At 41.1% G+C, this 24402-nt stretch overlaps 1 protein-coding gene across 1 annotated transcript in view; it reads right to left on the reverse strand.

The window, feature by feature from the left end:
• Positions 1-24402, reverse strand: part of DEPDC1B (DEP domain containing 1B) — a 106215-nt gene that overhangs the window by 71993 nt on the left and 9820 nt on the right. The window contains exon 2 of the mRNA XM_081524315.1: positions 23484-23749. Coding sequence (XP_081380441.1) covers positions 23484-23749 — 266 coding nt within the window. The remainder of the gene's footprint in view (positions 1-23483; positions 23750-24402) is intronic.

The raw sequence follows: 24402 nt of genomic DNA on the forward strand, positions 1-24402 counted from the left end.
AACACCTTCATTTTCTAATGGGCAACGTTTATTTTAAAAACTATAAGGAATTCCCTGGCAGTCCAGTGGTTGGGATTCCTAGATTTCGCTGCCAATGGCCTGGGTTCGATCCCTGGTTGAGGAGCTGGGATCCCACAGACTGTACAGCAGAGTCAAAATATAAACAATAAAATACAAACTACAAATTTAATCCCAAGATAATCATGGATTCCAAAATTATAAAGTCCCCTTAGAAATGATCTAGCACAAACTCCACATCTGTACACTGAAAAATCTAAGGCAAGAAAAGGAACTAGCCACAGTTAATCATTCAACAAAGCTACCCAGGTCTCCTACTGCTGCCTCAGTTGCCAAATACTAGTTGGAAAAAAGCAAGGAAATAATAATCCATACCCAAACTACTATCCTTTGACAAATGTACTCTAAATAAAATAGAATTTATTACCTAATCTATCAATAAACATTCCAGGGCATCTGAACACTATGGAAAACAGTTTATAAATCTTAATAAATCTGACTCATAAAAGACAGGGGATGGGATGATTTAAAGTCCTTTCCACAATACATGCTAAAAATTTTCCTTTAGCATCTGCAGAAAACTGCAGCATCCCCAGCTTTACTCTTTGCCTTAGTAGCCTGAAGCCTTTGTATAAAAAAGCCAGCCCAGTAGTGATTATTACAGAAGCTGATCTCTCTGAGACTGCTGTTTCCCAGAAGAACCTAACCCATAGGTTAGGCAAATTTACAGTATTTTGCTGGGTTTCACTATGCTCTATAAACCCATTCAACATATTTTTTGAGCCCAGTAACAGTACATAGTTCTGTATTACTTAAATGCTAAAAAACTGCCAATGATTACATCCCACGATTCTGCTTAAATGAGTAGCAGGAACTAAAAGTATTTGAAGGAAGGAGAAGGAGAGATACGGGCTTCCCTGATAGCTCAGTTGGTAAAGAATCCACCTGCAATGCAGGAGACCAAAGTTCGATTCCTGGGTCGGGAAGATCTGCTGGAGAAGGGATAGGCTACCCACTCCAGTATTCTTGGGCTTCCCTTGTGGCTCAGCTGGTAAAGAATCCACCTGCAATGTGGGAGACTTAGGTTCAATTCCTGGGTTGGGAAGATCCCCTGGAAAAGGCTACCCACTCTAGTATTCTGGCCTGGAGAATTCCAGGAGAGAATTCCAGGAGAAATGAAGCTGTAAAAAGTTACTTGATACACTGAGGAACTCTGAACTATAAGCTCAGAAATTATTTCATATTCTGTATGAATAAAGATTCCACCATAAGTAAATGATCAAATGAGTATTCTTAAGGAGGGGAGAGACATGATCTGATCTGAAAGAAATTCTTGATTTAGATTAGCAATGACTATTTAGAAAATAAATTCCATTTACAACAGAATAAAATATATTAAATATTGATAATAAAAAAATAAAAGAAATGCACAAATTTTCTACAGGGAAAACTACCACTATTTATAATAGCACAAAAGAAAAATGAACTACTTAGATCTAAATCTAACAAAATTTGTGCAGTCTGTATATTTAAAGCTATAAACACTGCTGAGAGATTTAAAACCTAAATAAACTGAGAAATATACCATGGTGATTTGAAAGACTCAATTTTGTTATCAAAAATCCCCAGACTGATCTACAGATTCCACACAATTTCATTCCAAAATCTCAAAAGAAATTTTTCTAGAAATAAACAATTTAATTCTAAAATGTGTATGAAAAGGCAAAAGAACTAGAATAGCCAAAACAACTGAAAAAAAAGAAAAGTTAGAGGACACTATCTGAATTCAAGATTCATTACAAGCCTACTCAATGGAGACAGTATGGTACTGGAGACAAGGTGGACATACAGAACAATGGAACGCGTACAAGTTAAGTCAGAGGGCTCTATACAGTGCTGGGTCCAAAAGACACATGAATACCTGCTCAGGATCAAGGGGTGGAAGCAGGCACAGCTCTACTTACCACCTTTCCCATGACCCACTGGGGGCCTTTGTGTTTCCCATCCCTAGGACCCTGGGCTCTGCAGTTAGAAGTCCCATCCTCCAAAGAGAAGTAAGTTCTCCTGCCAGGATCTGGCAGGGAGCAGCAGGCAAGAAGAGGAACCCCTATCATGGCAGGAGTAAGTGATCCTGACCAGCAGAAGAAAGCATGGCTGCTCTTACCCTGGGGGGCAGGAAGGAATGAATACCCCCGGGCACCTTGTGCTCCGCTTCCCCGCTGCACTGTGAAACAGGCATGTACACAAACATCACGCCTGAGAAGCAAATGGTTACCAAGGGTCTAGATTCTCAGAATGAACTTCTGGGTCACACTTCTAGGTAAGCCACCCAAGTCTGCCAACATGACAGCTGAGGGTGGGGGAATCGACCGTGGAGAGTGGAGAAGGGAGAGAATCTGCACCAGTCTCAGCCATGAGACCATGAGCTACACGAGCTCATGTAGCCATGAGCTACAGCAGCAGAATGTACTCTTTCAGCAGAATGTAATTTCCATCTCCTAGATATTGCCTCAAAAAGAAAGGCGCCCAAGAGCCGATCTGTGCAGCACAGGAAAGGATGGTGCCCAGACACGGAGGAGCACGGCTCACACCCCTCTTCAAGAGCAGCAGCCTATAGGACAGTCTCCAGCCTCTAGCTGTTGCACCTCTGAGGCTTCCCCCAGGATGCTTCCAGCACATCAGTGAGCACAGTGCGGGTACTGGAGCCAGGTCAATCCCACCAGAGGACACAAGACTCCCCCAGCAGGTAATGCTTCCCATCACGTCAGCCCGGCCAAGACTGAGACCTTTTCAGAACTGTACCCTGTGGGCTTGGCCCTTATTCCCTAACTCCTCTTTCCTTTCTTTTATCCTTCCCAGGTGCTTCCCCCCAACCCTGGCATTAGGATGTCTGCATATCCACTGCCTTCCTGGTGTCTCCTTCTCTCTCAGAGGACCTGAACTAACAGAATCTTCTATTAATGTGCACTCCTTTCTGTGTGATAACTTCAAATCAATTCAAACAATCTAATATTGGAGTGGGTTGTCATTTCCTCTTCCGAGGGATCTTCAGACCCAGGGACCGAACCCGAGTCTTCTGTGTCTCCTGCCTTGGCAGGTAGATTCTTTACCACTGAGCCACCTGGGAAGCCTGCAGGTATGTTTCCATGACTTTTGTAAACCTAGTCTTATAACCTACAGGCTTCCCAGGTGGCTCAGTGGTAAAGAATCTACCTGCCAAGGCAGGAGACACAGAAGACTCGGGTTCGGTCCCTGGGTCTGAAGATCCCTTGGAAGAGGAGATGACAACCCACTCCAATATTCTTGCCTGAAAAGTCTCATGGACAAAGGGAAAGGAGCCTGGAGGCATCGCATGGGGTGGCAAAGAGTCAGACACTACAGAGTATGCATGCACAATGAACAACCTGCGTGTCAAGGCAAATTCCCACTCTTCTCAGAAAGTTAGTTTTAGGATTAACTGAGAAGAACTGATTGATGCCCATATGATCTGTATCACTTGAACAACACATGTTTCAAGTGTGTGGGTCCACTTACAAGCGGATTTTTTTCAATAAACATTGTGGAAATTTTTGGAGATTTGCAACAATTTGAAAAAACTTGCAGATGAATCATGTAGCCTAGAACTATCAAAAAAATTAACAGGAAAAAGTTAGGGAGTGCCCTGAATGCATAAGCCATATATAGAGACTTGTCTATTTTATCATTTACTATTGTAAAATAAACACAAATCTACTATAAAAAGTTAAAATTTATAAAAATTTACACACAAACTCAGAGACTATACGTGGTACTATTTGCAGTTGAGAAAAACCTAACCAACATAAAAATGCAACATTAAAACTACATCAGACTGTGTACATACTGTACTACTGTAGCAATTTGTAGTCACATCCTGTTGCCATTACAGTGAGATCATGCTCCCAGTAGCTGCTTACAATGCTCTGTGACTATCTCCATATGAGCAGCTCATATCTCCAATAAATTGTGTTTCAAAGTAAAAAGTGATCTCTCACAGTTCTCATGTATTTTTTATCATGTCTAATGCCATAAACTTTGCATAACACCATGGGACCCATACAAAATGCCTCCAGTGATGCTGGAAGTGCTGCCTAAAAAGCAGAGAAAAGTCATGATATGACAAGAAACAGTCGAACTGCTTGATATGTACCATAGAAACTGAGGTCTGAAGGTGTGGTTGCTCAAGATAAATGAATCCAGTGCAAGGATCATTGCTTTAAAAAAAGAAGAGGGAAAAGAAAGAAATTTGTGAAGCTGCTGCTGCCACTAATAAGCCAGCAGGTGCAAAAACCTTGCACTTTTTGAGAAATACCTTTTTTCTTATATTGAAAACGTAGTTTTTATGTAGGTGCAGGATTGCTATAAGAAAAATGTATAGACTCTTATATGATTTGAGAAAAAGCAAAATCATTGTTTGGACGACTTAAAGCAAAAGAAAGGTGAAGGATCTAAAATCGGAGAATTTAAGGCCAGCAAAGAATGGTTTGGTAATTTCAGAAAAAAAAAAGTTTGGCTTAAAAACAATGCAGAGATAACAGGACAGGCAGCTTCTGCTGACCAAGAGGCAGCAGGTGAATTCCCCAACACCATTAAGAAGATCACTGAGAAGAAACTCAGATATGTGCCTTAACAGGTTTTTAATACAGATGAAAGTGTCTATATTATTTGGGGTTAGAGTGGGTGGGGAATGCTACAAAGGGCAATTATTAATAAGGAAGAGACGAGAGCACCAGGATTTAAGGCAGGGAGGAACAGGCTAACACTACTGTTGTGTGCAAACATAGTGGAGTTTACAATCGGGATTGCCCTTTTCTATAAAGCTGCTAACCTCTGAGCCTTGAAGGGAAAACTAAACACCAGTTGCCAGCCTTCTGGTTGTACAAGAAGGCCTGGTCAACAAGAACCCCTTTTCTGGACCAGTTCCATCGGTGCTTTGTCCCTGGAAATATTTTGCCAGTAAGAGACTGCCTTTTAAAGTTCTTCTGATACTGGACAATGCCCCTGGCCACCCAGAATCCCATGAGTTCAACACTGAAGACGTCCAAGTGATCTACTTACCCTCAAATACAACATCTCTAATTCAGCTTGTATATCAGGGGGTCATAAGGACCTTTAAGGCTAATTTACACAAGATATTCTATAGAAAGGACTGTCACACTATGGAAGAGAATCCTGACAGAACATCATGAAAGTCTGGAAAGATTAACATCACTGATACCATTGTTGTTATGGCAAAAGCTCTGAAAGCTCTCAAACCTGAAACAGTAAGTTCCTGCTAAAGAAATGTCCAGATGTTGTACATGACTTCATAGGATTTACAACAGAGCCGATCAAGGAAATCATGAAAGATATTGTGGATATGAAAAAAAGGTGGAGGGCGAGGGGTTCAAGACATGGATCTTGGAGAAATTCAAGAGCTACCAGACGTCACACTAGAAGAATTAACAGAAGACAACTTGATGGAGACGGGCGCTTCCTAACCTGTGCCATATGATAAGGAAGAAGATATAGAAGAAGCAGTGCCAAAGGATTTCAGTTACTCAAGACTGCTTCTGACAGGGATCCATCTATGATACAGGCACTGAAACTAAAGCAAATGGTAGAACGATTGATACAATACAGAAACATTTTTAGACAAATGAAAAAGTAAAAAAGGAAGTCAGAAATTATGATACATTCTGTAAAGTTCACCAAGTGTGCCTGCCTCTCCTGCCTCCCCTCCCACCACCTCCTCTCCTCTTCCACCTCTGCCACCCCTGAGACAGCAAGACCAACCCCTCCTCCCCGCTTCTCCTCTCCAGCCTACTCACTGTGAAGACAAGGATGAAGGCCTTTATGATGATCCACTTCCATTTAATGAATAGTAAATAATCATTATACCGCACAGTTAACAGGCTTATCTCCATGTGAAAATCTAGTGAGACATCATTATCATCATCACCTAAATATTCACTCTGTAGAACATCTTGTGTAAGACTTGTATTGAAGTGGATAGCCTATCCTTAGACAGACATAAGATGAGTGATATTTAATATAAAACTAATAATGTGCTAGTTTTAACTATTTCATTACTTTGCTTTCAAAGAATTATATTATCGTACAGTATGCGGTATCTCTCTCTCTCTCGTATTTGGAGAAAATATCAGTCTATTATCACAGGTAGACAGCTTTTTTTTTTTTCTTAAATGTAACAGTGTTCCTAATACTGTATTATGAATATGACTTTAATACTGTACACCATAAAAATTTTGTAAGAATTCATTCATTAGTGTATAGGGTAGGCTTCTGTGGAGCAATCATTCCGTTACTTCTTTATTATCAATGCATGAATCGTTATAGTGAAGTGAAAGTTGCTCAGTAGTGTCCATGGACTGTAGCCAGGAATTCTCCAGGCAAGAATACTGCAGTGGGTAGCCGTTCCCTTCTCCAGGGGATCTTCCCAACCCAAGGATCAAACCCAGGTCTCCACATTGCAGGCAGATTCTTTAGTTAAGCACTTATAGCTCAGATCTTCCCTGGGTTGGGACGATCCCCTGGAAAAGGGAATGGCAACCCACTCCAGTATTCTTGCCTGGAAAATCCTATGGACAGGAGGAGCCTGACAGGCTACAGTCCATGAGGTCACAAAGAGTCAGTATGAATCGTTATATCTGTAAATAAATATTAATTTCTTTTTCATATTATCTATTCATTTTTAATGTCTATTGTTAGTGATATATATAACATCTACAGTGTTTTGTATCATATAAGACAATATTGATTGAGGTGCTGACAGACAATTCAACCTATAAACAGAGAGCGTCAACTTACAGTATCAATAAATACAATACATATGTATGTCTTCTTTGGAAAAATGGCTATTCAGGTCTTCTGCCTATTTTTTTAAACAGGTTGTTTTTTTGATATTGAGTTGTATGAGTTGTTTAAACAGTTGGAGTATTAACCCTTTGTCATACATATTATTACAAATATTTTTCTCCCATTCAGTAGGATGTCTTCATTTTATCAATGGTTTCCTTCACTGGACAAAAGCTTTTAAGTTTAATTAGGTCTTATTTGTTTATTTTTTATTGTGTTTTCCTTGCCTCAGGAGACAGATTAAAAAAAAATACTGCTAAGACATGTCAAAGAGTGTACTGCCTATGGTTTCTTCTAGGAGTTTTATAAACAGGCGCATGAAAAGATGTTCATCTTTGCTAATCATCAGGGTGATGCAAATCAAAACCACAAGAGGTATCATCTCACAGCTATCAAAATGGCTACTGCCAAAAAGGCAACAATATAAATGCTATAAATATAATAAAAAATTATAAATATAAACACAAATGTTATTGAGGATGTGGAGAAAAGGGAACCCTACACACTACTGATGGGAATGTAAATTGGTATAGCCACTACAGAAAACAGTACAGAGTGTCCTCAAAAAACTAAAAATAGAGCTACCAAATGACCTAGCAATTCCATTCCTGGGTATATCTCTGAAGAAAATAAAAACACCAATTCAAGAAGACATACGGGGACTTCCCTGGTGGTCTAGTGGTTAAGAATCCACTTTGCAATGCAGGGGATATGGGTTTGATCCCTGGTCAGAGAACTAAGATCCCACATGCCATGGAGCAATTAAGCCCAAGCACCACACCTAGAAAGCCTGTGTGCCACAAACAGAAGATCCCGCATGACACAACAAAAACCCCACATGCAGCAACTAAGACCCCAGGCAGCCAAATAAATAAATATTTTAAGAAGGAAGATATATGCACCCCACTGTTCACAATGTTGTTCAGTCCTGTCCAACTCTTTGCAACCTCATGAACTGCAGCACTCCAGGCTTCCCTGTCCATTTCCAGGAGTTTGCTCAAACTCACGTCCACTGAGTCAGTGATGCCATCCAACCATCTCATAGCAGCATCATTTACAACAGACAAGACATGGAAGCAACCTAAGTGTCCAACAACACTTTTTTATGAATGGATAAAAAAGATGTGGTAGATATATACAGTGGAATATTATCTGGTCGTTAAAAATGAAATTTTGCCATCTGCAACAGCATGGTTGGATCTGGAGGGTATATGCTTAGCAAAATAAGTCACAGAAAGACAAATACTATTTTCATGTACATGTGGAATCTTAAAAAAAAAAAAAAAGAATGAATATAACCAATAAATATAGTTTAATACTATAAATACATTTTTTCTTCCTTAAGATTTTCTTACCATTTTGTTTTCTTTAACTTATTTCATTGTAAAAACACAGAGTATGATACATAACACACAACGTATGTGTTAACTGACAGTTAATTATCATCAATAAGGCTTCCAGTCAACAGCAGGCTCTCAGTAGTTAAATTTGGGAGGGACGGGTAGGGGGAATCAAAAGTTAGACTCAGATTTTAGACTGTGCAGGAGGTCTCACTCCTAACCCCTACATTGTTCAAGGGTCAACTCTATTTTGTTTTAAGGTCAACTGTATTGAGAACTACTATTCAATCTACCTTCTCTGACTGAAAAGAGCTTTCTCTCCATCTGAAATGGGAGCATTCAGTGAGTTGAGCTCCTTTGATTTTTCTAGATTCCACGGCTCCATTCCCTACTAATGACACATCATTCCCTATTAATGATAATAACCAGGCATCATAAATTCATAGGAAAGAAATCTGGGCAAGGATTAAAAAAAAAATTTCAAGAGCAAGACCATGAAGATCAACTGGATAAAACAAACAAATATAAAGGGAAGGGATATAAAGTAACCTGACGGGGAACATGTAGCCATGACCAAAAATGAAGGCCCAAGATGGAAAAATAAATCACAAATTTAAAATTTGCATGAGTTAATCACCAAAAGTCTAAAAAAGGACATTACAAAACAAGTTTATCAGTTACCAGGAGTTGCCTTTTGTGAGTTAGGACAACCCAGTTCAACCTTCTGTGTAACACACGCTACTGGCATCTTTTACATCCAAAGATGGCAATGATAATGTAACCTCAGACTAAGCAAGACTAATATAGAACTTTCATCCCCCGGGCCATGCATAACCATTATTCTTAGTAGACTCTGCAGCTATGCTGCAGGGATCTTGAGCTCTGTGTCCAAGTCTCTGGTGCCTTCAGGCCAATCTGACCCAGTGCTTGGCTCTCAGGCACTCCAAATGCACACAGAAGGGATGGTACTACTCCCGAGGCCCAAAAAGCTGCCCCAGTTTTGTCATTTCCATAGGCACTGCTTGTTATATCAGTCTGAGTTCTTGATGCAGAAACCAATTCTGGTTAAATACCAGAAAGGAATTTGAAGATACTTGGAATGGTCATAAAATCAATAGGAGAGCTGGAAAATGGGGATCAGAAAATTTTAAAAATTTAAAAAGCTGGGACAAGGGAGAAAAGGAAGCCCCTCTGCACACACAGTAGGAACCACAAGTGACAGGTGAGTGTGAAAGTCGCCGCTGGCATCACGGTGACTTGCCCCTGCTCCCATGGGCCACCACTGCCAGCACAAGAAATTCTACACTGTCCGAAGTCCTAGGGAAAAGCACACCAACAGCCCAGGGCAGGAGGCACGCCTGCACATCAACCACTCAGGGGCTGGGAGAGAGCATCTCATCTGCCTAGGCTTCCACTAGGGGTGGGGCCTGTCTCCCACCAAAGCTCACACAAACAAGGACTCCCACAAAATAAAAAAAGAGTTTAGGATGTGTGGCAGCAAAAAAAGTCAAATGTCTACTGCATATTTTCCCATCATTACTCCACAACTGTGACACCACAACCTGGACATTCATTCTTGACCCGTGTGGGAGGTACGGGGACAGACACCCTGAGATGCTCATCCAGTACCGGAGGCCCCAGAGCTCTTGAGACAGGAAAGAGGAACAAAGCCATTCCAAAGACTCAGACACCCACTGAACACTGTAGGTGTTTGAAGAACTACAAGGTATGATGGATCAACAGTTGCCTTGAAAAGGACTTTTGTTACATTCCAGGCAATAGTAAAAGAAAATGCTAAATATGCACAAAGATTCTAAATGAAAACAATGATTTCAGACTAATGGATAACACGTTTAAAAAGCATCAGACTTCAGGCAAGCCTGAAGGTCTACAGAGCAGTTAGCGGCTCACTTAGAATTCGGCTATAAAATAAGGGTCCTTCCTTCCTTTTCAACCCCATGGCTGGCATTCTCATCTGGGCAACATCCTCCCCCACCGCAGTTACCTGAAAACCACACCAGTTTCTCTGCCTTAAAAATCTATTCTATTACTACTATTCAATTAACTCTATTCTAGAACAGAGACTTCATTTCTACTCAAAGCATGGGCCTAGGCTGCTTTTTCCTTTTACATAAACGTCAACACCACAGCCAGATGTTTAAGAAACATCACCAAATTTAGCCCTATGGCTTCCTATTAATAAAACTCCTTCCTCCCTCTTCTCCCAGTAAAGCTGCCTTAGGCATACCTGACCGAGACCACGGTCCTACCATCCCTGACTCCTGTAATACCCTCCCCCTCCCTTTCCCATCTGATCATCCAGACCCTACCCCATTCTCAGGAGCCAGACAGATGTCCTCCACCCGCTCCTCCAGGAAGCTGCACAACTTCCATCCACACTGACTGGCTCAGACTCTTCCTGCACTGACCAGGCAGACAACAAAACCATGATACAATCTGGTAGGATGTAGACAAGTGATGGGAAAGGTGGCAACTGGGGTGGGGGGTGGGGGGGATTTTCGCTTCTAAAGACTTGCAGGATCACAAATGTTAAGACCCTGTGCTAGAAGCTAATAATATTAGATGCCTGTGGGAAAGGCAACTGGCTGGAGAGTTTGTCTTTTTCTCTACTCTATTCAGTTCCACATTTATTTATTCCAGGTCTATTATCACACTGTTAGGCCCCATGGCATTTTAGTTTCTGATAAAGCAAAAAGTCCTGTCCAGGATTTTTTGGCTACTTTTGTGCCTTTTCTCTTCTGGATGAATTTTTACTCTTGTCAACTGAAACCGTAACTCTCAGAGACTACTCTGAGCAACTGCTCCAAAGAGGTTAGGGGAGAGCCAAGATATAGGAGTTTTGTGACCAAGTCCAGATAGTAGGAATGATGAAAGATTACTGTTAATTAAAGAGAATCAGATATCTCAAGTTAATGAACTTAGCACTTTTTCCTTTTTAACTTATTAATTTTAATTGGAGGATAATTACTTTACAATATTGTAGTGGTTTTGCCATACATTGACATGACTCAGCCATGGGTGTACATGTGTTCCCCATCCTGAACCCCCCTCCCACCTCCCTCCCCATCCCATTCCTCTGGGTCATCCCAGTGCACCATCCCTGAGAACTCTGTCTCATGCATGGAACCTGGACTGGTGGATCTGTTTCACATATGGTAATATACATGTTTCAATGCTATTCTCTCAAATCATCCCACCCTCGCCTTCTCCCCCAGAGTCCAAAAGACTGTTCTATACATCTGTGTCTCTTTGCTGTCTCGCATACAGGGTTATTGTTACCATCTTTCTAAATTCCATATATATGCATTACTATACTGTATTGGTGTTTTTCTTTCTGGCTTACTTCGCTCTGTATAATAGGCTCCAGTTTCATCCACCTCATTAGAACTGATTCAAATGTATTCTTCTTAATGGCTGAGTAATATTCCATTGTGTATATGTACCACAGCTTTCTTATCCATTCGTCTGCTGATGGACATCTAGGTTACTTCCATGGCCTGGCTATTATAAACAGTGCTGCGATGAACACTGGGGTACACGTGTCTCTTTCAATTCTGGTTTCCTCAGTGTGTATGCCCAGCAGTGGGACTGCTAGTTCATTGGGCAGTTCTATTTCCAGTTTTTTAATGAACTTAGCACTTTTATGTACATGGGAAGATGCAAGAGTCTAGGTGTATGGAACTCACTCCTCTGATATGCACCTCAGCTAGCTGGGACCAGCATCCTCTGCTTTCTCATCCCGAGTCTCAATGGCTGCAACATCCTCTGTTTACTGACAATGGCAGGAGGCCTTCTTAGTCCACAGAAGCAAGTGGGATAATGGTGTGGAGCAGAGGTGTCTAAAAGAACTCATTCTGTCCCTGATGCTGGGAAAGACTGAGGGTAGGAGGAGAAGGGGTTGACAGAGGAAGAGATGGTTGGATATCATCATCAACTCAATGGACATGAGTTTGAGCAAGCTCCAAGAGATAAAACACAGGGAAGCCTGGCATGTTGGGGTCCATGGGGTTGCAAAGACTCAGGCATGACTTAGCGACTCAACAACGGTCATTATAAACTTTCCCACAATAGGATTTATCCCTCTTTTACTGCTATGATTTAAAAAACTGAAAATAAAAGCAATATACATTCTATGAGTAAAATTAAGAAGAGAGAAGATAATTTGTGCTGTCTTTAAACCCTCTATCCAGAAATAGCTACTGTTAACATTGTGACTTTTCTATATTTTTTTGCTAAAGCTTTTACATGGAAAAAAGAAATAATAAAGTATTTTCTAATCTGCTCTTCCCCCTCTACCACTATTGTGCGTTTGAAAGTTATTTAACTTCTTCTCATCCAGGTCAAACTGGAATTTAGGGTATAAAAAAACCAACACAACTTTAGAATAACTAATAAAAATAAGAAAGACTCAATGCAAGTTCAAGGCTTGAATACCACCTTGGGGACACAAAGTAGAAGGGAGATTTTCACTGAATATGCCTTGTCTAACTCAATGAAACTATGAGCCATGCCATGTCCACCTAAGACGGACGGGTCATAGTGGAGAGTTCTGACAAAATGTGGTCCACTGGAGAAGGGAATGGCAAACCACTTCAGTATTCTTGCCTTGAAAACCCCATGAACAGTATGAAAAAGCAAAAGATATGATACTGACAGATCATAGGTAGGTACCCAATATGCTACTGGAGAACAGTGGAGAAATAACTCCAGAAAGAATGAAGAGGCAGAGCCAAAGTGAAAACAACATCCAGTTGTGGACGTGACTGGAGATGGAGGTAAAGTCCAATGCTGTAAAGAGCAATACTGCTTAGGAACATGGAATGTTGATCCATGAAACAAGGTAAATCAGAAGTAGTCAAACAGGAGATGGCAAGAGTGAACATTGACATTTTAGGAATCAGTGAACTAAAATGGACTGGAATGGGTGAATTTAATTCAGATGACCATTATATCTACCACTGTGGGCAAGAATCCCTTAGAAGAAATGGAGTAGCCATCATAGTCAACAAGAGAGTCCGAAATGCAGTACTTGGGTGCAATAACAAAAACAACAAAATGATCTCTGTTTGTTTCCAAGGCAAACCATTCAATATCACAGTAATCCAAGTCTATGCCCTGACCAGCAATGCTGAAGAAGCTAAAACTGAACAGTTCTAAGAGGATCGACAAGACCTTCTAGAACTAACACCCAAAAAAAAGATGTCCTTTTCATCACAGGGGACTGGAATGCAAAAGTAGGAAATCAAGAGATACATGGAGTAACAGGCAAATTTGGCCTTGGAGTACAGAATGGTGCAGGGCAAATGATTTTTTGCCAAGAGAACATGCTGGTCATAGAAAACACCCTCTTCCAACAACACAAGACTCTACACATGGACATCACCAGATGGTCAATACCGAAATCAGGTTGATTGTATTCTTTGCAACCAAAGATAGAGAAGGTCTATACAGTCAGCAAAAACAAGACCGGGAGCTGACTGTGGCTCAGATCATGAACTCCTTAATGCCAAATTCAGACTTGAATTGAAAAAAGTAGGGAAAACCACTAGATCATTCAGGTATGACCTAAATAAAATCCCTTACGATTATACAGTGGAAGTGACAAATAGAGTCAAGGGATTAGATATGATAGAGTTCCTGAAGAACTATGGACGGAGGTTTGTGACACTGTATAGGAGGCAGGGATCAAGACCATCCCCAAGAAAAAGAAATGCAAAAAGGCAAAATGGTTGTCTGAGGAAGCCTTACAAATAGCTGAGAAAAGAGACGCTAAAGGTAAAGGGGAAAAGGAAAGATATACCCATTTGAATGCAGAGTTGCAGAGAATAGCAAGGAGAGATAAGAAAACCTTCCTCAGTGATCAGTGCAAAGAAATAGAGGAAAACAATAGAATGAGAACGACTAAAGATCTCTTCAAGAAAATTAGATACCAAAGGAATATTTCATGCAAAGATGGGCTCAATAAAGGATAGAAATGGTATGGACCTAACAGAAGCATAAGATATTAAAAAGAAGTGGCAACAATACACAGAACTATACAAAAAAGATCTTCATGACCTAGATAACCATGATGGTGTGATCACTCACCTAGGCCAGACATCCTGGAATGTGAAGTCAAGTGGGCTTTAGGAAGCATCACTACAAACAAAGCTAGTGGAGGTAATGGAATTCCAGTTGAGCTATTTCAAGTCCTAAAAGATGATGCTATGAAAGTGCTACATTCAACATGCCAGCAAATCTGGAAAACTCAGCAGTGGACACAGGACTGGAAAAGATCAGTTTTCATTCCAATCCCAAAGAAGGGCAATGCCAAAGAATGTTCAAACTACAACACGATTGCACTCATCTCACATGCCCACAAAGTTATGCTCAAAATTCTCCAAGCCAGGCTTCAACAGTATGTGAACCGTGAACTTTCAGATGTTCAAGCTGGTTTTAGAAAAGGCAGAGGAACCAGAGATCAAATTGCCAACATCTGTTGGATCACAGAAAAAGCAAGAGAGCTCCAGAAAAACATCTACTTCTGTTTTATTGATTACACCGAAGCCTTTGACTGTGTCAATCACAACAGAGTGTGGAAAATTCTTCAAGAGATAGGAATACCAGACCACCTTACCTACCTCTTGAGACATCTGTATGCAGGTCAAGAAGCAATAGTTAGAACCGGATATGAAACAACAGACTGGTTCCAAATTGGGGAAGGAGTACGTCAAGGCTGTATATTGTCACCCTGCTTATTTAACTTATAGGCAGAGTACATCATGCAAAATCCTGGACTGGATGAACCGCAAGCTGCAATCAAGATTGCTGGGAGAAATATCAATAACCTCAGATACACAGATGAATCACCCTTATGGCAGAAAATGAAGAAAAAATAAAGAGCCTTTTGATGAAAGTGAAAGAAGAAAGTGAAAAAGCTGGCTTAAAACTCAACATTCAAAAAATTAAGATCATGACATCCAGTCCCACCACTCCATGGCAAATAGATGGAGAAACAATGGAAACACTGACAGACTTTATTTTCTTGGGCTCCAAAATCACGGCAGATGGTGACTGTAGCCATGAAATTAAAAGACTCTGTTCCTTGGAAGAAAAGCTATGACCAACCTAGACAGCATATTAAAAAGCATATTACTTTACCGACAAAGGTCCATCTAGTCAAAGCTATTGTTTTTCCAGCAGTCATATAGGGATGTCAGAGTTGGACTATAAAGAAAGCTGAGCGCTGAAGAACTGATGCTTTTGAACTGTGGTGTTGGAGAAGACTCTTGAGAGTCCCTTGGACTGCAAGGAGATCCAACCAGTCAATCCTAAAGGAAATCAGTCCTGAATATTCATTGAAAGGACTGATGCTGAAGCTCCAATACTTGGCCACCTGATGCAAAGAACTGACTCATTGGAAAAGACCCTGATCCTGGGAAAGATTGAAGGCAGGAGGAGAAGGGGACAACAGAGGATAAGATGGTTAGATGGCATCACAGACTCGATGGACGTGAGTTTGAGCAATCTCTGGGAGTTGGTGATGGACAGGGAAGCCTGTCCATGGCATGCTGCAGTCCACGAGTTCGCAACGAGTCGGACACAACTGAGCAACTGAACTGAACTGAACGTCCAGGTCCAACTGTAATTTAGGGTATTAAAAAACCAACACAACTTTAGAATAACTAATAAAAATAAGAAAGATTCAGTGCAAGTTCAAGGCTTGAACCCCATCTTAGGGAAGCAAAGTAGAAGGGAAAATTTCACTGGATATACCCTTTGTGCTGTGCTCAGTCACTTCAGTTGTGTCCGACCCTTCGCGATCCCATGGACTAAGCCCACCAGGTTCCTCTGACCATGGGATTCTGTCCATGGGATTCTCCACGCAAGAATACTGGAGTGGATTACCATGCCCTCCTCGAATATACTCTTCGGTACTTTGTAAATTTTGAAACACAGGAATGCATTACCTTCACAAAATAAACAAAATTGAAAAATAAAAATGAGAAAAAAAAATTTCAGTGACTGAAAACATAATGCTAGTCAAACAAAATAGCTATCTTAACCCAAGGACTGTCAGTGCAGTGCCTCTAATTTTTTGGTTAAACTCAATACTGCCTTGGTTCTGCTACTTATCTTTTTCATACATGTATACTCTCTCTCTCTTAAGAGAGACTGCAAAACTGAGGAGGAAAAGAATGTCATATTTCTTTCTTATCTTCTTCATCACCTAAGCCTTGGAAAACCCCTGTGATAAGTACTCAATATTTGGAATGATGAAAGTTTAGAATGGAAAAAGACCTTAAAGATCTAGTTGGGGGGCTTCCCCAATGATCCAATGATTAAGAATCCGCCTTGCAATGCAAGGAACACTGGTTTGATCCCTGGTCTGGGAAGATCGCCTTCCCTGGTGGCACAGCTGACGAAGAATCTGCCTGCCAATGCAGGAGATGCAGGTTCGATCCCTGGGTCAGGAAGATCCTCTGGAGTAAGAAATGGCAAACCACTCTAGTACTCTTGTGGGAAATCCAATGGACAGAGGCGCCTGGTATGCTACAGTCCATGGGGCTGCAAAGAGTTGGACACAACTGAGCACACACACACACACAGACTGGGAAGGTCCCACATGCTGTGGGACAACTAAGTCCGTGTGCCGACTACTGAAGCCTGTGCACCTGAGAGTCCACACTCCGCAACAAGAGAAGCCACAGCAATGAGAATCCCGTGCACCAAAACTAGAGCAGCCTCCACTCACTGCAACCAAAGGAAGCCTGTGCACAGCAACAGTGGCCAGCACAGCCAAAAGAAAGAAAGAAATGTTTTAAGAACTAGTCCCAGTCCTGTCATTTTATAGATGAAAAAACTGATGCATAGGAAGGGTACAAAATGTATCTAGCCATCACAGGATAAGAACACAAGACTTGAGGAAATGAATAAAAAGAAAAGCAAAGCAAAATCACAATCACAATTTTGAAATTTACTATAAGAATAAAAGGCGTCCACTAGAGGGAACCAATAGTTCACTAACTTGAAGAAGTTCCATCCGCCCCTTCAAAAGATGCTGTTGTTTAGTCACTAAGTCGTGTCATGTCCAACTCTTTAGTGACCCCAAGGACCGTAGCCCACCAGGCTCCTCTGTCCATATGGTAACAATGAAGACTTTTCCCCAGGACCACAGGGGCATTCAGATTTCTTTCACTAGAGGTACAAATACAGACTTTTCAAATCTCCAGTATTTAAAAAATGTTATTAGCGTATAGCAAAATCGATCATTTTTTCCATTGTGTGCGTGTGTGTATGTGTATACTGCTCTATCAATAGACACTTATGTAACCACCATCCCAATTAGGAAACATTTCCATTATTCACCAAAAAACCTCTCTCCTGCTCTAACTGTATAGTCACACCCCCTACTGCACCCAATATACACAGCAGCATTCCATACAGATGTTCAGTGCTTATCCATTCACCCATGGAGGAACAGTTGAGTTAATGGAGCAGCTATAAACATTCACATGCAAGTTTTTGTGTGAACATGTTTTCATTTCTCTAGGGTAAATGCTCTGGAGCAGAATATGGAGTCATATGTAAGCAATACATGTTTAATTTGAAAAGAGACTGAAAAATTGTTTCCAAAGTGACTTTGTTTTTCAAAGTGTTCATCAACCTAGGCTTCCCAACATCAATGGATGAGATTTCCAATTGCTCTGCACCCTCAGTAGATTCTGGCATTATCAGTATTCTTATTTTAGCCATTCTACTAGATATATAGAGGTATCTCACCAGAGTTTTAATTTGCATTTCCCTAGTGCTAATGATGGAGAAGGCAATGGCACCCCACTCCAGTACTCTTGCCTAGAAAATCCCACGGACAGAGGAGCCTGGTAGGCTACAGTCCATGGGGTCGCTAAGAGTCGGACACGACTGAGCAACTTCACTTTCACTTCTCCCTTTCATGCACTGGAGAAGGAAATGGCAACCCACTCCAGTATTCTTGCCTGGAGACTCCTAGGGACGGCGGAGCCTGGTGAGCTGCCGTCCATGGGATCGCACAGGGTCGGACACGACTGGAGCGACTTAGCAGCAGCAGCAGCAGTGCTAATGATGAAGTGTCCTTTCAAATCTAGTGTTTGAGTTGTTTTTTCACAGTTGAGTTTTGCGAATTTTTTATATATTCTCGATATTAGTCCACTTACATGTGGTTTACAAATATTTTCTCCCCAACCGTCGCTAGTCTTCTCATCCTCTCACTAGCACCTTTCACACAGCAAAAGTTTTTAATTTTGATGAAGTCCAATTTATTATGTTTTTTCTTTTATAAATCATGCGTTTGATGTCATGTCTAAAAGCTCCTTGTCTAACCCTTGGGTATAAAGATTTTCTCCCATTTTTCTAAAATTTTCATAGTTTTACACTGAAATCTATAATTCACTTTGAATGAATTCTTGTATAAAAAAGTGAGGTTTAGGTGGAGCTTCTTTTTTTGCATGTGGATGAACAGATGTTTAATTGTTCCAATGTTGTGACTGCCAGTGGTATAGTGGTGAGCACAGTTGCCTTCCAATTGTTCCAACGTCATTTGCCAAACAGACTGATCTCTTTCTTTAAAGGAGCTTTTACATCTTCATCAAAAGTCAGTTGGCCATATTCTTCAGTGTGTTTCTGAGCTCGATTCTGTTCCACTGATCCAAGCATCCATCTACCCCTTCACCAATACCAGTTTTCATTACTGTGGTTTATAGGGTAAGTTTTGAAACTCCATAGCATGACTCCTGTTTTTTAAATTAAGAACTGTGAAACTCACATTTAAGAAAGCTGACAGAATCTACATAACAAATTTTAGGTTCAAATTAAAATAAACATGTTGGAAATAAGCCAGGAAAAAACAAAGCAAATAAAAGGGAAAAGACAGAAAGAAAAGGAGAAACTAAGTAGAAGAAAAAGAAAAGGGGAAAGAATTGGGAACATGAGATGATACACATAAAGAGACAGAAACAGAGGGACAAAAAAAAAAGGCACAGGAATAAGTAGAATAAAAAGAAAATGGTTCCCTACACATTAGATCAGAGCTTCCCCGGTGGCTCTAGGGTAAAGAACTGCCTGACAGTGCAGATGAGGGTTCAATCCCTGGGTCAGGCAGATCCCCTGGAGAAGGGAATGGCAACCCACTCCAGTACTCTTACCTGGCAAATCCCATGGACAGAGAAGCCTGGTGGGCTATAGACCATGGGGTTGCAAAGAGTCAGACATGACTTAGCAACTAAACAACAACACATTAGCTCACACACGCTACACTGGAACTAGTGAATTCCTCTCTGTAAACCGTGAGCACCATCCAGACAACTGCATCCCAGAGCTAGCACTGGTAATGAGAGCAGGGCAAGGGCCAGGTGGAGGCTCCAGATCAAAGGACCTATCCCGCTAAAAATCTAAAACGGACCAAACACTTTCCTTATTAAATAGTCCAAAACAAGCAATGATCACAGCATACACTTCTATTTTTATATAATCCACTATATTCAGTTCAGTCGCTCAGTCGAGTCCAACTCTTTGCAACCCCATGGACTGCAGCATGCCAGGCTTCCCTGTCCATCACCATCTCCTGGAGCTTGCTCAAACTCATGTTCATCAAGTCGGTGATGCCATCCAACCATCTCATTCTCTGTCGTCCCCTTCTCCTCCTGCCTTCAATCTTTCCTAGCATCAGGGTCTTTTCTAAGGAGTCAGTTCTTAGCATCAGGTGGCCAAAGTATTGGAGCTTCAGTATCAGTCCTTCCAATGAACACCCAGGACTGATCTCCTTTAGGATGGATTGGTTGGATCTCCTTGCAGTCTGAGGGACTCGCAAGAGTCTTCTCCAACACCACAGTTCAAAAGCATCAATTCTTCGGCGCTCAGCCTTCTTTATGGTCCAACTCTCACATCCATACATGACTGCTGGAAAAACCATAGCTTTGACTAGATGGACCTTTGTTGGCATTAGGTTCAAATAATCCCACGTAACTATCTGTTCACATACATAAATAGGTGATTCAGGGATCAGCATGGAATTTACTGGTGTTCTGCTTAGATGTCTCAAAGAGACAAGTGTCTGGTTCTCTGAGGATGAAATATCCACTCTGTCTACTTCACAGGATTGTCGCGAATATCAAATGAGATCATAAAGAGAAACTGCTACATAAACTGAAATTTCTCATAAAAATACAAGGTAGTGCAGGTTCTCTTCATCTGAAGTCGAGGGCCACAAAGCTTGGTTAGACACAGATGACAGCATCTGTCTGGCTGGACTATGATGACCCTATGATGACGCCGATGACTATGATGTAACTGTCTTCACTGGCAGCAAATCTAGCTACTCTTTCTAGTCATCGGTGTTACTAACAGCAAAGAAGTGGTTCAGTAAATAGCTCTGGACCTTTTTTTCAACATCTCTGATTGTTAGGGACATTCTCACATTAGGATCTTATTTTCCTTTTTTACACACAAAAATTCACTATTTGCTATTTTCTATACTTAACTCTATGAAAAATGAAATCATAGTTAACACATGTGAATGCAATCACACAATAAATACTTTTTTTAAACTAGAAATAAGATTTAATACACTACAAAGTAAAAACATAACTCATCATTTCTGTTCTAAAATTCTGTTTGTGTGTGTAATTTCTGTCTTTAAAAAATACTCTAAGAGTCTTTATATTTCATGTCGCTTTGTCTAACTATGCCTTTCCGTAACCCAGACCCAGGCAACCACCCATCCCCTACATTTACATAAGTATTTCAGCTGATTATGTTTACCTTACCTCCTCTATTTGAGAAGACAGTTGATCATTCAATATATATTACACTGTACTTAACACATTCCTGGAATTCTATGAATATATGAACACATGTTGACTACACCAACTATTTTTTGTTTACTATTCTGTGTGTTTTCTCATTCAGTCCTTAAATTAGTTAACAAGCTAGTCAACCTCGTGCTATGGAAATGGAGGCAGTCTGGCACACCACAAGAACACAGGCCTCAGACGCAGAGCCCTCAGTCCAAATTCTCTTTTACTACCACCTGAGTGACTGTGGACAAGCTGGTACCTTTGGTCTCATTAATTTCCTTATTTTTAAGATTAGATAAGAGACATCTGCAGGTGCTGAGGTAAATGGTCCATCACAGGCACTCCACAATGCTAGTTCCTTTCTTTCCAGAAAGAACTCTCAGCTGCCCATTCCAACTTTGACACTACTTACAGAGGCTCCTCCTCCACCAAGCTTGATATTTAAAAGCATTGTAGGAATTTATCTTACAGATTCTTCACCTATTTTTCAAATCTAATATGTCTCGAGCTCCTCATGTCCCTCATGGGCTCTCATTATGATTTGGCAGTGGTACTGTTCGACCACGAGGAGCAGGTGGACACTGAGCAGGAAGGCAGCCTGTCCCCAATCCTCCCTGGGGCACTGGCAGGTCAGTATATCATCCCGAGCTGTACACTCAGTCCTGGAAGCTGCCTCATGCCAACAGGCGCCTCTACACTCCTGAGTGAGCTGACTCTCAACTCAAGGTACGGGCCCCTTAACAAACAGTTGAATGTCTAAATAGACTTCATCCCCGATTAACCTGAGAACATCAAACACCAGGACTTAACACTAGAAAAACGGAAAACTATGCGTCTTCAAGTTGTAAATAATGAAAGAGGTACTACTCCCTTTACAACTCACAAGTATTTTATAAGAGAAACTGGGTAAAAAAAATTGTTATTTCATGGTTGAATGTAATCTATCTGTGCACTTTATTTTTTAAAGGACAAATGATTAAGTCTTCATACTGAGGTGAAAAATGCTCTGACAGTCACTACTGGGGGGCTGGCTCCTAGAACAGGCTCCTGTTTTACTCGCCTGGCATCTCTGAAAGACTCATGAGACTCAATGGATGGTACCCAATCTAAGGTCACAATAAAACAGACTCCAAGTTACTCCTCCATACAACCTTCTAGAAGTGTGCGAGCTAACTCTTGATGGGGTACAAGTAATTATAGCCTCCCAAGAGAAACAATCACTTAAGCATTCCCAGTGAAGTGTGCCATGTGGAACCAGGGCTAGAGTCTCCACTGCATGATACTAATAAGCAGTATGGTCTCAGAACAGGCTAATATCACCCAAGATTCTAATTAAAAGATGCATCAGCAAGCCAGAAATAACTGCCAAGTGGAGAGACAACTAATTGCCCAGCTGACAATCCTGATGCCTAGAAGAGGAGATTGCTGATGAAATTCCATGAGGAAGTTAGATCCTAAACATATACCACTGTTGGGTATAGTCCAACAGCCTGAGTGCTGGTGACCACCCTCCACTTGCCCTGCAGCCTTCCTCAGCAGCTAGTCCCAAAGGAACCAAAGACACGACTCAGGTAGGGAACAGTCACGTTTTCTCTGCTCAAAATGCCCCAAATTGCCTCACTGAATGTGCTGTAAGAGCATTCCTTATTCTTCTGTTGGAGTAAATGACAGAAAATATTAAGGGCTCGTCATCTTCATTTCTTCCTTTAATCCCTCACAGGTTCTTGGCACTCTGGTAGCCCTCTCTGTAAATAACTCAACGATTCCTCTTCTCATTCCTCTTTAAGTATTCTCTCATTCCCTGAATCTCAGGCAGGCCCTCTCCACTTTCAGGAATAAACCAGCCTAGCGTGCAGTGAGAAGGGCAGTGTCCGCAGAGGGACATCCTTGCCCTCGGATTATCGCATAGAAAGTAAGCAATCACAGAAGAGCACTGAAACGTGGGGGGAGGCGGCCCTGCAGCGCAGAGTTAATCTGAGACATGCGGGAATTCCAGCACAATTCTTCACGATAAGCCTGAGCTCTACGTGAAGATCAGACACCTCTGCCACTAACCCCCTGGACACACACCCTCACGCTGCTCAGAAAGGTGCAAGCCAGAGCTACTGTTGTTTCACCCTTTCAGATTCCCCAGGAGAGGCACTCTGCTACTATAGCCATCCTTCCAGGTTACAGAAGGCACGAAAAGTTTCCATTACTGAAAGCCACTGCAACAAAAGACTACTTACGGGTGCTCTATGAAGCCAAGAACAAGCACAATCAGTTTTCTCATAGGAACAGATGCAGTTCTCCACCCAACAAATCACAAGTACAAGCATCCCTCCTGGGGACAAGGCAAGTTCTCTCACAGGAGGAATTTCATCAGACTGACCAGACCCACGCATGCTCCTCCCCATCAGGGCTGACATACTGTTACCTGTACAAGTGACGGTTGTCCTCAAAGTCTTCCTGGCCCCATTTTCCCTTGATGTCTTCAATAACGTGGTTCTTCAGGAATTTTTTTAGCAGCTGGACCGTTTGTTTGCGGGTCACTTCGGGGCCAAAGTTTTGGCTGCGCCTCAGCAGCTCATGTAGCCAATCCACAGCTTCGGTTGCTGTGAAGCAATGCTCATAACTTTTGAAACGACAGCGATGTTTCCGTAATGGCATCTTGGCGCGAAAAAGTTCAACTGTTTCATTCCACTTGGGGCAAAAACAGAGGAAAGCATTTAGTGAATTTTTTAAAAGGTTAAACATCCTAAATATTTAGGACAACGAATGCAGTTTTTCCATTTAAAATACTGCCTTAATAACAGAAGCAAAGTTTTTTTTCTATTTACGACCCTTAAACACTAAAGTAACCTTATAAACAAATACATTTATTCATTCAATAAATATTTACTGGAAATGTTGTCATCAAGTTGTCCTTGATGTGAACTTAGTGGATTTTTACATTAATGCAAAATATATGAATAAAACTAATAGTAAAAACTGAGCTCATAATTCAATTCTTGGAGCCCTACGTTTAATATAACTACCTCATTCAGCAAGTACTCACTGATTATTACATGAAAGGCATTGTATGGAGAATGGAAAAGAGAGACACATAAAATATAGTGTCTGGTGTCAAAGCATGTTTAAAAATTCTGCAGGATATTTTCCTATAAAAAAAAGAAAAGAAAAAATTCTAGGGATTTCCCTAGCAGTCCAGTGGTTAGGACTCCAAGCTTCCAATACAGGGGCCAAGAGTTTGATCCCTGGTCAGGGAAATAAGATTCCACATGCCACATGATGCAGCCAAGTTTAAAAAAGAAAAAAAAACTTTTTTTTAATCTAGATATCCTCATCATTATCAG

The sequence above is a fragment of the Giraffa tippelskirchi genome, chromosome 8, assembly GCF_054371585.1.
Source record: "Giraffa tippelskirchi isolate mGirTip1 chromosome 8, T2T-mGirTip1v1.2.pri, whole genome shotgun sequence".
Lineage (NCBI taxonomy): Eukaryota > Metazoa > Chordata > Mammalia > Artiodactyla > Giraffidae > Giraffa > Giraffa tippelskirchi.